Here is a 13,157-nt window from a genome sequence, read left to right as displayed (position 1 = left end):
TCCAGGGATACTGCTTGTGAGTCACCTAGAGTGGAATCAACATGAGCAAGCACTCGAAAAAGGAAAAAACGGTTACTTTTTGTAACTGTTATTCTTTGAGATGTGTTGCTCATGTCCGTTCCATTACCCGCCCTCTTTGCCCCTCTGTCGGAGTTGCCGGCAAGAAAGAACTGAGAGGGAATAGGGCCGGCGGAGCCTGATATACCAACACATGAGCGCGGCACTCCAGAAGGTGCCACAGCCAACCCTACGGATACCGCTCAGGCAAAAGTCTCCAACAACTGTGCACATGGGCACGCACACCCCTAGAATGGAACGAACATGAGCAACACATCTCAAAGAACAACAACTATGAAAAGATAGGTAATGGTTTTTTGTAATTAGTTTACCCAGAGAAGAACTCAATGGAGCCTGGTCACTGAAGCAAAACCAATGAAATACCTCTAGACAGCAAAAAGCTCTGCTTTTGGTTTGGTCTATCTCCCTAGCTATCAGAAATAATGGATGCCCCATTAGTCCCAGTTAATGCAGGGGAATCCAGAAATTCAATTTCTAGGTAGGAAAATCTATTCATCTCAAGACACTTTACAGAGAGAGAGAAAATAATGAGATAACACTTCACAGAACTGGATACAGTATGACTCTCATACAGACAGCAGAGCAAAACACTGCAGAGAAACTGTGTGGAGTAGAAAGAGCAAACTGTGTAACTTAAGAGCAGCAAGGAGGTACTGTAAATAGATATTCTTGCATAATATTAGGCTAAAAGTAGAGATAAAGGTGGCAAGAACAAGCAAAGGGGAGAAGAGGTCAGGAGGTTAGTTACATGGATGACTCTCAAAGGAGAGAGTTCCAGGTGGATGGGACTGCAAAAAGCAGGCAAACTATTCCCAACCAGAAAGAAATTACAGAGAAGATTTTAAGATGAGAGAACAGTGGTCAGAGGAGTAGGTGGATAAAAGATCGAGAGATTAAGTCCAGGGGACATCCTGAAAAGTATGACAATTTTGGCATGAGTTTGGAAAGTGTGAGAGTTATCTAAAGACATAAAGAGCTTCATCTCAGGCACTCTGAGAATGTTACAGTAAGGAAGCTAGATATTCCCATGTTGGAACATTTCAATTGAGGAAATGTGCTGGACTTGAGGGAGCAATTTGATTGGCTAAATTTCCAATTCATGGCATTTTGGGGACATGTGCACATCCTGGAACTACTTAGCTCTACTCATTTTTGCCTTTTTTTCCCCCCTTAATGGGTACAACTTTCAAAAGCTGGCACAACATGTGAAAATATGCATCAGTAAATTGCCTCACTTGCATCCACAAACAAAATGTGCACTCAGATACCCATTTGCATGTATAACTCCTCTTCTTAGAAGACTATATTTGCTTAGATTCAGTAATCAAATGTTTTTTCATGTTAAACGTCCAGTAATGTACCATTTTTCCTAAACCTCACCGTCCTACCCCATCTAAGTCCCTCAATTTATTAATTATTATTGAATAGAAAGAATAGACACTTATTTACTATTTGCAGATATTAAGAGTGTTATACATGTATCTAAATTACCCCCCAATTATATGAAATAGAATAACATAAGTGCTTTTATATATAATTTCACTGTAATGTAATGTAAATGTAAAAGTAAAAGTAATGTAAGAGAAAACTGTCTGGTCTATACTTATATTTAAGTAATCGTGTTTAAAAAAAAGGCAAAGTTAGATGACAGGGATAATTTTCACATTTAAAATTGTAGTACCCTTTTTTGACTTAACGCAACCTGATTTTTCTCTGGAAAGGTATTTTTTCCCAGTACAGTATCCTATATCAACGTGTACCCCTTTTAAACAGGTAAGTAAATACATAATTCAAGGTGCTTATACAAACTTTATACAGTATGCTGCTATTTTTATGGTATTGTGAATCTGCACAGCAGGAGCAACTAATATTTTGGGAACATTTACTTTGAATAAAAATATCAAGTTTACATATGGAATTGAGATATTTGGTTGATTTTTAGGTTTGGGGTGGTTCTGGCAGACATAAAGCAAATTTTCAGTGGTGTTTACCATTCTCATTGCTATAGTTCATCAGCATGCCACAAAAGACAGTCAAGAGCTTCTCATTGGCTGGATCTGTTTTACTGCACAGTGACCTTAAATGGTCTACTACAATCTGTGCACCACCTGCATGGTCAACTGCACTCCTGCCCTCATCTGTAAAACAAAGAGTTAAATTTAAAAAAATAAAATAAAAAAACACCTTAGCGTTCCAAACATAACCATAAGCATACAAAAGGAGACGTTCTTAAACAGAGTTAAGTGTAATCCCTTCAGTGATGTCAAATTCATTTACAAGGCCACTTGTGGGCCAGATTTTAGAGGACCAGTGCTAGGAAAGAGAAACCATCCTACAACAAAAGGATTAATCAGCTGGTACTAATACTTTTATAAATAACAAGTTCAGTGTTTGAGTCAGAGCCACAGGAGGTAATAATTAATAATACTTTGAACATATGTAGCATTTTTCTATTAAAGAATCTCAAAGCACTTTACAAACACTAATGTGTACACCATTGGGAGGAAACTTGTTCTAGCCACTATTAAGATTAATAAATTGAGGCACAAAGAATAAAGTAACTTGCTCAGTTCTACACAGCAAATGAAGAACAGATCCAAACACATGACAGGGGATATAGTGAGGATCTTGTTTCCCAGTCACCAACTCTGTTCACGAGATCCCACTGCCTCCCTCCATATTCTTTTTGCTTTTCCTAAGTTTAAAATCACTATGAAGATTTATTCTGAATTTCTAATAGGCTGAAATGCTCTGGGCCTTCATGTGTAACATGTCAAATTCTTCATATCAATCTCTCTCTCTAACTAATCAGCTTTTAGAGCTCCAGTGTAGGAAGCAAAGAGAAAGGGCGCTTTATTCGTGTTCAACCCTAACACATTTTTTCTCAGGTTGGTAACCAGTGGCATACAGCATTTGATATTCTGAGTAGTTGGTTCCCAAAAGCAGGCATGTCAAGATGGGTTATAATTCGAGCCTGTTGGAAAATTTTAATGAAAACAAAATCCTGATGAAAAAGCAAAAATGAAGTTTTGCGCACACAAAAAAAATTTTTTTAATGGTTTAGTAGCATTTTCCCTTTCAATTGTAATTCATTTCTTGGGCTCTCTCTCCCCATTCTTCCACCCCACTGAGTTCTTGAGAGCCAGGCTGCAAGGTCTTCTCCAGTATCTCCTCCTCCATACACTCAATATAAAATGAGATTGCTCAGATTCTGAGAATGGATTTCCACTGCTGCAAATACTTCAATCTTCTGTAAAAGAGGTTTTAAATCATTTAGTTCTTGTTGACATGAATTCTATACAAGCTCGCTTTGGTCTTTCGACAGGGTGCTCAGTAAAGCAAAGAGGAGAAGGCTGAAGATGAGAGAAAGAACTCTTGGTGGTGGGCAACAGAACAGCTGGTCATCTCAGGTTTTCATTTTAGCACCACATATATGGTGTTTTGCTGAACAACAATACAGTCACACTGGATACAGGCACAGTAACAAAAGAAGAAGAGTAACGCCACTATGAGCTTCTTCTGTCTGATTAATGCCTTTGGAGGAATGACTCAAACCAACCATGGAAATTCTCTTGGAAAACTGAGAAATTTAATCTGTTTGGGGATCAAACCAAGTGTGCTTGCAGGGATAAATCCTATGACAAGCAAGGAACACAGAAAAAAGGATATGTAAAACAAACAATCCCCAAACCCTGCTGAAGTGATGAATAGAGGACTGAAACAGTAATGAAATCCCTGTCCAATGTAATAAGGCAAAACAGGCTTTATTAGGTGCCAGATAGGTGGCCACATTTACTGAGCCAGCAGGGAAAACACTTGGCTGTACGATTCAAACATTTTTTCTTTATATACCCAGTTCCTTAGACAGTGTCTTTCCAACAACAAAACGACTCACATATTTTACATGAGCATTTTTAATTGAAGTGAGTGTATAAAATGTTAGGGTTTCATCTGTGTTCAGATTAAAAAGTCAGAATTCTGATCTCAAACGGGTGTAATACAATTGAAGTGAGTAGAGTTAACCAGTATAAAACTCCCTTGACATAAGAATTAGGCCGAAAATCTGGTTTCATACCTTGTGTATCAATTTACATATAAAACTTGAAGACAGAAACATGTAAAAAGTAGGAAGGCTTCATTTATTTTTGGTCCCTGCTAAAATAATCATGGGCCAGATCCTCTACTGGTGTAAACTGGCATAGCTCCACTGAAAGAATGGAGCTCTGCCCATGTACACCAGATGAGGATCTGGCCCCATAAATCCTTCTATTCCATTCTTCCTCTGATTTGTAACAGAAATTAAGTACTGAACACTACCATACTTTAAAATATTTAGCACTCTTCCACTTCAAATGCTTGACATTATCTAAATCTCCCAATACTCTAATTACGTAGTAAATAATTACCCCTATTTTACAGATAGGATCTTGGTTTCACTGCTCCCTGCATGTCACAGCTCAAGTAAATGAGGGGAACTACGCAGGGAGTTTAGGGGTGGAGGTAGGTCACAAGGAGAGAATCCTCATTTGGGAGGCAGGATGCAGAGCATCTCTGCAGCCCCTACATGCAGGTTTTGGCTGGTAGACCTGTGTAGTCACATATCCACTGGCCACATCCCTCCTCCACACCAGTGACCAGCTTTGGAGGTCACCTCAGAAATAACCAGGTGCAGCTGCTTCTCCACCCCCTACTGAGCAGAAGAACCATGGTGGAATTGTAATTAGGATCTCCTGCCTCTTGCTCCCTTTCCATGCTCAGGAGGACTGGCCCAAAGTGATTTGCCCAAGGCCACAAAAGAAACCTGTATCAAAACTGGGAGTGAACTCTGAAGTTCCTTGCTATCAGATCACTACAACACATTACATCTCAAAATGCAAAGAAAAATAGCATACTCCAGATTCAGCATGCTGTTTTGGTGCTCACTACAAATTCCCTTCCCTCTTCCCCACTCAGTATCTAAGCCACAGACTTTGCATGTACGCATGCTCACTAGATCCCAAGTCATTTACCGTCAACACAAGATTATAGCATGAGGCAATGTCTTGTTCTCAATCTGACTGCTACTTCATAGTTTAGCACTTCTGAGAACTCCCACACTTGAGGAGCTTCCAGTCCTCCAGTAGATTGGTGCTGAATTTTTTTCTTATGTGACTTTTTCAAATAAACATTTGCTATTCCTGTGAGCTTAATGAGCGAACAGCATAATGAGTGAATTTACATCTCTGCTGAATATGCATCACTGTAGCTCACAGAGGGTTTTATACCATTTTTTTTTTTTTAAAAGGAAATTTAGTGCTGTTTAAAGATGCCAGACTGACAGCTTGGGAGACTGGAGAATTATTTCTCCCAAGAATGTGAATAGCACAGACCTAATACAGTACAGTAATTGCTTCATCAATCCTAACCCTAAGGGACCATCTGAAAGGGTGAGCGAATACTTCAGTCTTCCTGCTAAATGCCTGGCCTCACTGCTGAGTTGCTCAGAGAGCTTTAGTGTGGATTAGGTTTTCACGTGGATCTCAGACATACTATGCATACTTACCTATTTCCCACAAAAAGACAGCCCCTCAAAATCCCCCTTCAGTTCACTCTCGCCTGAGCTCATGGCAGTTCATAATAATGATTCTCCAACCAGGGAGCCCCAGTACAAAGCGAAATTGTCACAGATCATGGGATTAGCACAATTCTCAAGCTGTATTAGAAGAAAGGGCCAAACAATCCACTTGTATGGAACAGGAAACTTGGCGACTGTTTCTGCCAAATTTTTCCACTGAGATGGGGAAGGGGAGGGCGTGGGAATTTCTGTGAAGCTGTCAGAGGCTGTAGGCCCTGTACAGATGTTTCGTGCCTCTGAACAGCTTTTGGGGTACTCCCACCTTTAAACGACCATCCTCTGAACCCCCTACACTCCTTTAGCTGGGGATTCTGTTTAGCGGTGGGGGACTGGTATAAATTAAACGTAAGTTAGTATTAATTGATGGCAAAAATCCCTGCCAGGCAGAGGAGGTTGGTGCAGCTATCCTTTGCCTCTGACCTGGGCCTCTAAAGCCCAATTCTTGAAGAGGGACTTCAAAGGGAAGGGGAGAGAATGATAAAGAGCTTGCATTTCCAACCTTCTCTCTCTGCCCAGATCAGCTGCTTTCTGCTCCTCTTCATTCATGGAGGTAGAAGGGAGCATTTGATTCAAAGGAAGAGTTTAACCAAGAGCAAAAAACAAGGAATGACAGTATACTCTCATCGACCTTAAATATGCATAACTAACTATGAGTTATGTATGAAGATTAGAAAATATGTCACTCATTTTCTAGGGGGTTTAATATATTTTCAGATATTTGATACATAGCTGGAAATGAAAATCCAGGTACAATTCACCTTTCCAAAATGAATCTCGAAACTCATAATCCGAGAAGGTCAGTGACATGAAAACTTGGAATTAAACTGCTCCACTTTGCCTTCCCCAGAGTCTGACTATATCATTCTCTCCTGAGCTTCCTGCCCTCACTTGCTAAACTGTGCAATCCAACCAGCCATGCCTATGGTTTGTAAGACATGACAGAACGAGATGAAGTTAAAGCCCTGGTTCAAACTATGAAGGCAGGATACCAGCGTTATTGTGTTTGAAATATTTGTGCTAATATTTTGCTTATCGACATCAGGGTGAGTTTACTGCCTGTGAAAACAAGGTTACAACAGAACAGAGATCCAGCCAATACAGGCAGGTGTTGGGAAAGAGTTCCTAAAGCAGTTCATCCAATGCAGCTTAATCCCAGCTTGTCTTAGTTTTGCTAACACCAGCCCTGGGCCTTTCTTCAACATGGGGTTTGAGCTATGCAAATAGGAATGATGTTTGAAGATGCGGACATACCCATCTGTCACAGAATGGAACAAAACCATTTCTTATTAGTGTCCCTATAAGGATATTAAATCTAGGCCTTCAGAGGCTGAAGGATAGCTCAGTTCGAGATAGCTCTGAGAGATCCTCCAGTTTGTGACTTTATTGAGGCATTTGAATACATTGTCCCAGTTCTTTCGTTGCTCTACGGTTTTACCTTCTTCGTCTTCAATGTTTAAAGGCAAACTCCAGTTACTGGTTATGATATCTTAGGCCCTGATCCTGCAGACTTATATGCATAGTTAACTTTGGGCACAGTCAGTCCCACAGTGTATAAACTTCAGCGCGTGTACATTTTTGCAGGATGAGGACCTTAGCTGATTCAATATTTCTATGTGGTTAACATTTCGTTAAAGACATTTTCAAAGCAGATTTTTTGAAAACCCCATAATTGATTCAATATTTTCATTCAGTGAATTGGACTGTTGTCTCTCTCAGTGGGGGATGACATTTTAATGATGCTTCTCAGCACCGACTCAGTTTGACGATACAGACTAATGCACGGAACAGATTTGTCTTTGTAAAACAAACTTATAAAGTTGTTAGTATAAATTCCATAATTTAAAAAAATATATATGTGTGTGTCACATTTAAAAACTGTTTAAAGGAACACAGATAATTTAGGCCCAACATTTTGTATTTGTTTATAAAAAAAAAAATCAACAATACAACCACACTTTACAAAATCTAATATTAGTAGAAATATTTTCAATATTCAACAATAAAACATTGAAAATGGCATTCTGTTTGGATTCAAACGTTCCACTGCAGAATTTGCAATCCAAACTGGGCAGAAATATGGTAGTATACAATTGGATTAAAAACAGTGAAACTGGCTAATTTCACTTCATCTTCCAAGGCATCAATCCACCAAGACATTTCCTTAACTTTAAGCATGTGAGTACTCCCATTTAAGGATGTGCTTACGAGCTTTACTGGATTACTGCCAGGTGCAAAAGTAAGCACTGTGACCACAAAGTATTTTACATTTTAAATATTCTTTTGGTTTAAATATTCTAAAATGTTCTTGGCACAGATAAGACAATTAGTTATAAATATATATTTTTTAATTTGACAGGGTCCCTTAAAATAATCTTTTTTTGGTATGAATTACCTTACGGTTATAAAAATTTCTGATTTCCATACCTTCTAATGGAAAATCTGATCTTCTCTGTCCTTGATTCATATCCTACAAAATTTTATTCATGTGAGTAATAGCACTGATTTAAATGGGACTGTTCACATGCTTAAAGCAAATGCTTTGTCCAGTTGCCAAGAAGGCAGCTTCCTGTAGAAATGCAAATTATGATTTTAGTATATTTATTACACTTACTTTTAAATTCATTTACTCTGTCATCAGATGTTAATGAGTAGAATATATCTTAAATTACATACTGTTGTTTTCCTTTAAGTCTTCAGTTTTTCCTTCCTATGACCCCATTCTTCTTTCCTTATGATCTCACCTCCCACTGAAGGAACATTGAATAAAAACCTATCTATCTTTGGATATTTACCATTGCGTCATGAAAAGCTTTTTAAAATGTTCAACATGAACTGCCATTGAGATACTACAGTGATGACCAAATTAGAAATCCCAATAGATTATAGGGAGCAAGAAAGAGAGAGAGACTAAATTAGATAAGATAGAATTCTTCTTACGTAAACTGTTTTTTCTTTATTGTCTCTTTCCTATCTTTTATTAGTAGGGACATATTTGCATGATCTTTTTCCTGAGGCATTCATCTGCTCCTGCTGCTTACTCCTCAGCTGAAGTTATAACCCTCTGTGACATCAAAACTGGCTGCTGTGGAGATAATTATGATGTGACATACAGAAGATTATGACTATATATGGGAAACAAATAGCAGGAGTAGAACAACTCTGAAGGAACAAAGATTCTGCTCTCATGTAAATACCTCATAATTTTTTTTAAAAAGGAAGAAAGGTTCAGAAAATGCTGTTGTTAAATGTATGGGGCAGATCCTCAGCTGCTGTAAATTGTCATAGCTTCACTGACTTTAATTGAATTATTTTAGACTCCTGTGTTTCCCATGAGATTATAAGAAGATAGACGGTTGCAGTTTTGTTTTAACATTCCATTTCAAATTAAAACTCTGTAATTTTAAACCTTTGTATTCTGGGTCTCATGTATTCTGTGATTTCAATGCTACAAAATTCAACCCTGCTACAGAACTATGCAGTAGATAGAAGTTTCACTTTTTTATAAAGATGTCAAGCTTCAGAAACTAGCTGTTCTATTATTCTGAATTGATAATAATATAACAATTCCTAGTTCTAACACAGTGCTTTTCATCTGATGATCTCATAACGCTTTACAATGCATGCTGCAGTTCTTTCCTCTCCTTTGAGTAATGCTTTTCTGGGGATGAGAGGTATCATCATGATGTTTGGGCTAGTATTTTTCTAATGACTTGAGAAATGATTTTTGGGATGGCTCTTGTCTGTATGTATTGAATTCCCTTTCTCTTTATTTGATCCCTTCAGGAATGGTGAGGATCTGATCATGGTGGTATAATTTTGTTTGATTTGCCTATCAAGTAAATCAATCAATACAGTCTTTGACATTTTTGGTTTTAAGGAAAATCTAATGTTAATCTTGATTTGTAATGCTATATTTTGGCATAATTCCAACATTCTTGTAGTGTGTTTATTCTTAAGTTACTGATATGAGACCTCAACCTTAACTCCATCAGACAAAGACCTTAAGTTAAACTGATTTCTTAAAAAAACAACAACATATAAATATTAAACGTTTCATACATAAACAGTAAACAAGTAGCCCAAAGAGAATGCTATGCTTGTGACACACTGCCTCTAATGAGTTGAAGTTATGTAGTATCAACCTTACATAGCTTTTTAATTTTAACTTTTAAGGCCAGATTCACTGGTACACATTGGCTACTTTATGCCATGGAGCAAATCAAAGCTTACGAAGTGTCCTGGTGAACTGGCTCTTAATTTGCTAGCACACAAGCATGAAACTTTTAAAAACAGCTAAGTTGGAGACACTGCAGTGACAGCTGGTGGCCAGGAATTTATCAGTGGGAGCTCTTGACAGCGACCCAGTCTCTCTTATACCACATTAGAACAAACAGAATTACAGCATGCAAATTAGCTGAAAAAGAAGGGTGATGGTTGGTCGAGTTTCCTCTGATGTCACAATGGCCCCAGTTATGAGTGCCCTGAGCTACTGACCCCGCCCCACCATAAGTCTATGTACTTATAACAATTGTTAATACCTTAATTTAATTGCTATGTAACTTTTTCAAATGTATGCAGGAGATTTCAAGGAGTTTTAACTATAAGGAAAGTTTGAAGAGTCTGCATTATTCTGATAGCAAGATAATTCAGGACAAAAAAGTCTGACAGAGTGCTAAATTTCTTGAAAGACCAATTTAAAATAAATTTTAACTCAGACTAAACAAATTTACTTATAAACTCTCAGCAAATTAGTTCTGTACTCAGAGTACGGGTTGTAATTTTGGAGCTGTTACACTGTATTCTTCAGATCAATTCCCTGTTTTAAGTACAAAACACAACTCAAACTTAACTATGACCAGTGCCTCCTTAATACAGGGATCTTTTCACCCACCACTGAACAGCAACCATCCAGGATGACACATGGCAGCTCTTAAAAAAATCTCCGCACAACAATTTAAGACAGAATTTAAAGAATTTTACATTCAGTTGGAATGTTAGGGCTAATTTTTGATAGATAGAATGTATCCCGCAGTTGGAATGTGTCCAGTATATCAGGATTTCCTGTGTCCATTAATAGTCAGGACTTTGGTTTTGCATTAGAACTGACTGACAGAAACTCCAGCACCTCAGGGCCCTCAACAATAGGCAAGGGCAACTGTCAAGTGCAAACCATATTTTAAAACTTGCTGATTTCAGACATGCTCCATTTCTGTCAGGGAGAAAGAAGGAAATCCTTTACTTCGATTTAAGACAGAAGAGTAAGGATTATGTGGGTTTACTATCATAGACTTTTTTCAGTACCACACTTCCATTTAGTAAAAACTTTTTCAGATTCTACTAATAGGTCTAAATTTTGAAGATAAAGTATGAACCAGTGACATGACTGTGTCATGAATTCCCAGAAGACTTTAATTTTCTAAGTGTATAGTTTCCTAAATTTTGTTTTGATTATGAACTAATTCCATTTAAAACATTTACAAACCTACATTAAGAAAATATTAAGCTAAGAACTCAGAAGTCAGAAAGTAACACTTAAGTTTGTGTATGGAACCTTAATTCTGCCTTGTGGATTGCGGGGAGCGGTAGATGTGATATATCTTGACTTTAGCAAGGCTTTTGGTACTGTCTCGCATGACCTTCTCATAAACAACTAGGGAAATACAACCTACATGGAGCTACTATAAGGTGGGTGCATAACTGGCTGGAAAACTGTTTCCAGAGAGTAGTTATCAGTGGTTCACAGTCAAATTGGAGGGGATTATCAAGTGGGTTCCCACAGAGATGGGTTCTGGGTCCAGTTCTGTTCAGTATTTTCATCAATGAAATGGCATAGAGAGTACATTTATAAATTTTATGAATGACACAAAACTGGGAGGGATTGCATGTGCTTTGGAGGATAGGATTAAAATTCAAAATGATCTGGACAAACGGGGGAAATGGTCTGAAGTAAACAGGATGAAATTCAATAAGGACAAATGCAAAGTACTCCATTTAGGAAGGAACAATCAGTTGCACACATACAAAAAGGGAAATGACTACCTAGGAAAGAGTACTGCAGAAAGGGATCTGGGAGTATAGTGTATCCCAAACTAAATGAGTCAACAGTGTAACACAATTGAAAAAAAAAACTGAACATCATTCTCAGATGTATTAGCAAGGCACAAGAAGTAATTCTTCTGCTCTATCCACACTGATTAGGCCTCAACTGGAGTATTGTGTCCAGTTCTGGGCGCCACATTTTCAGGAAAGATGTGGAGAAATTGAAGAAAGTCCAGAGAGGAGCAACAAAAATGATTAAAGGTCTAGAAAATATGACCTGTGAGGGAAGATTGAAAAAATTGGGTTTGTTTAGTCTGGAAAAAGAGAAGACCGAGAGAGGACATGATAACCGCTTTCAAGTACATAAAAAGTTGTTACAAGGAGGAGGGAGAAAAATTGTTCTCCTTAACCTCTGAGGATAGGACAAGAAACAAGGAGCGGTTTAGGTTGGACATTAGGAAAAACTTCTTAACTGTCAGGATGGTTAAGCACTGGAATAAATTGCCTAGGGAGGTTGTGGAATCTCCGTCATTGGAGATTTTTAAGAGCAGGTTGGACAAACACCTGTCAGGGATGGTCCAGATAATATTAAGTCCTTCCATGAGTGCAGGGACTGGACTAGATGACCTCTCGGAGTCCTTTCCTGTCCTAGGATTCTTTTATATATACGGTATTTTCCCACAACTTCAGATGCATGTATAGTATCTTGTAACATTGTAAAAATGGTCCAGTATAACTTTCGGAAATTTTGGTCCTTATCCTGGGGTGCCATTTGACCGCTTTGTTCCACACTGCCTAGAGGATTGGGGTATGGAACTGGCGTACTCGGCCGTGTAAGAATCATCCCAGTGGGGAAACCGGGGGGGGAGGGAAACGGACGGACTAAAATGGTGTGAATTGGCATTTAAGGGAGGCTAAAGGTCAAGCATAACCTGGTCAAAGTTTAACACAGAACATGGGCAGTCTGGTGGATGTAGTCTAGAGGAACTGGTGGGGGGCACAGTCCAGTATTATGAGACAGCAGGACTATATAAAGGAAACTCTGTGCTCAGTCTAGGGAGATCAAGATCCAGACAAGATGCGAATAGGGTTCTCTACCAAGAGAGTGGGGGAGGCAGCCCAGGAGGACATGTGGCAAGACAGGCCCCTCAAAGCCAGGAGGAAGCTTAGAGACAGGAAGATGAAGAAGGAACTCCAGGGAGGGGTGAAGAATGGGGGGCAGAACTGTTTGGTAAGCCCCAGAGAAAATAGTAAGGATTCAGAAAGCAGGGAGGAAAGTAGCAGAGAGTGGCCCTGGCATGTGTGAAGCAGGGAAGTCTTGGGTATAGGGCAGACTGCTCTCAAGGGTATAAGCTCCAGGGCTTGCAGCCTGGAATAGAAGGAGGGCCTGCGCTCCCCTACAGCAATCCCAAGTAGTGGTGGGCAT

The 13,157-nt window shown here is 38.8% G+C and overlaps 1 protein-coding gene across 16 annotated transcripts in view; it reads right to left on the bottom strand.

The window, feature by feature from the left end:
- The window catches only part of RAP1GDS1 (Rap1 GTPase-GDP dissociation stimulator 1), a 154,478-nt gene that overhangs the window by 37,682 nt on the left and 103,639 nt on the right, over positions 1-13,157 (bottom strand). For 12 of the 16 annotated variants that reach the window (XM_043545193.1, XM_043545199.1, XM_043545196.1 and 9 more), the window contains one exon: positions 2,070-2,216. The exons of the other annotated variants lie outside the window; for them this stretch is intronic. In XM_043545193.1, coding sequence (XP_043401128.1) covers positions 2,070-2,216 — 147 coding nt within the window. The remainder of the gene's footprint in view (positions 1-2,069; positions 2,217-13,157) is intronic. 16 annotated transcript variants of the gene reach the window in all.

Source organism: Chelonia mydas, chromosome 4 (assembly GCF_015237465.2).
Source record: "Chelonia mydas isolate rCheMyd1 chromosome 4, rCheMyd1.pri.v2, whole genome shotgun sequence".
NCBI classification, from domain to species: domain Eukaryota; kingdom Metazoa; phylum Chordata; order Testudines; family Cheloniidae; genus Chelonia; species Chelonia mydas.
The sequence above is the reverse complement of the archived record's forward strand: the minus strand, read 5'-3'. Positions and strand labels throughout refer to the sequence as shown.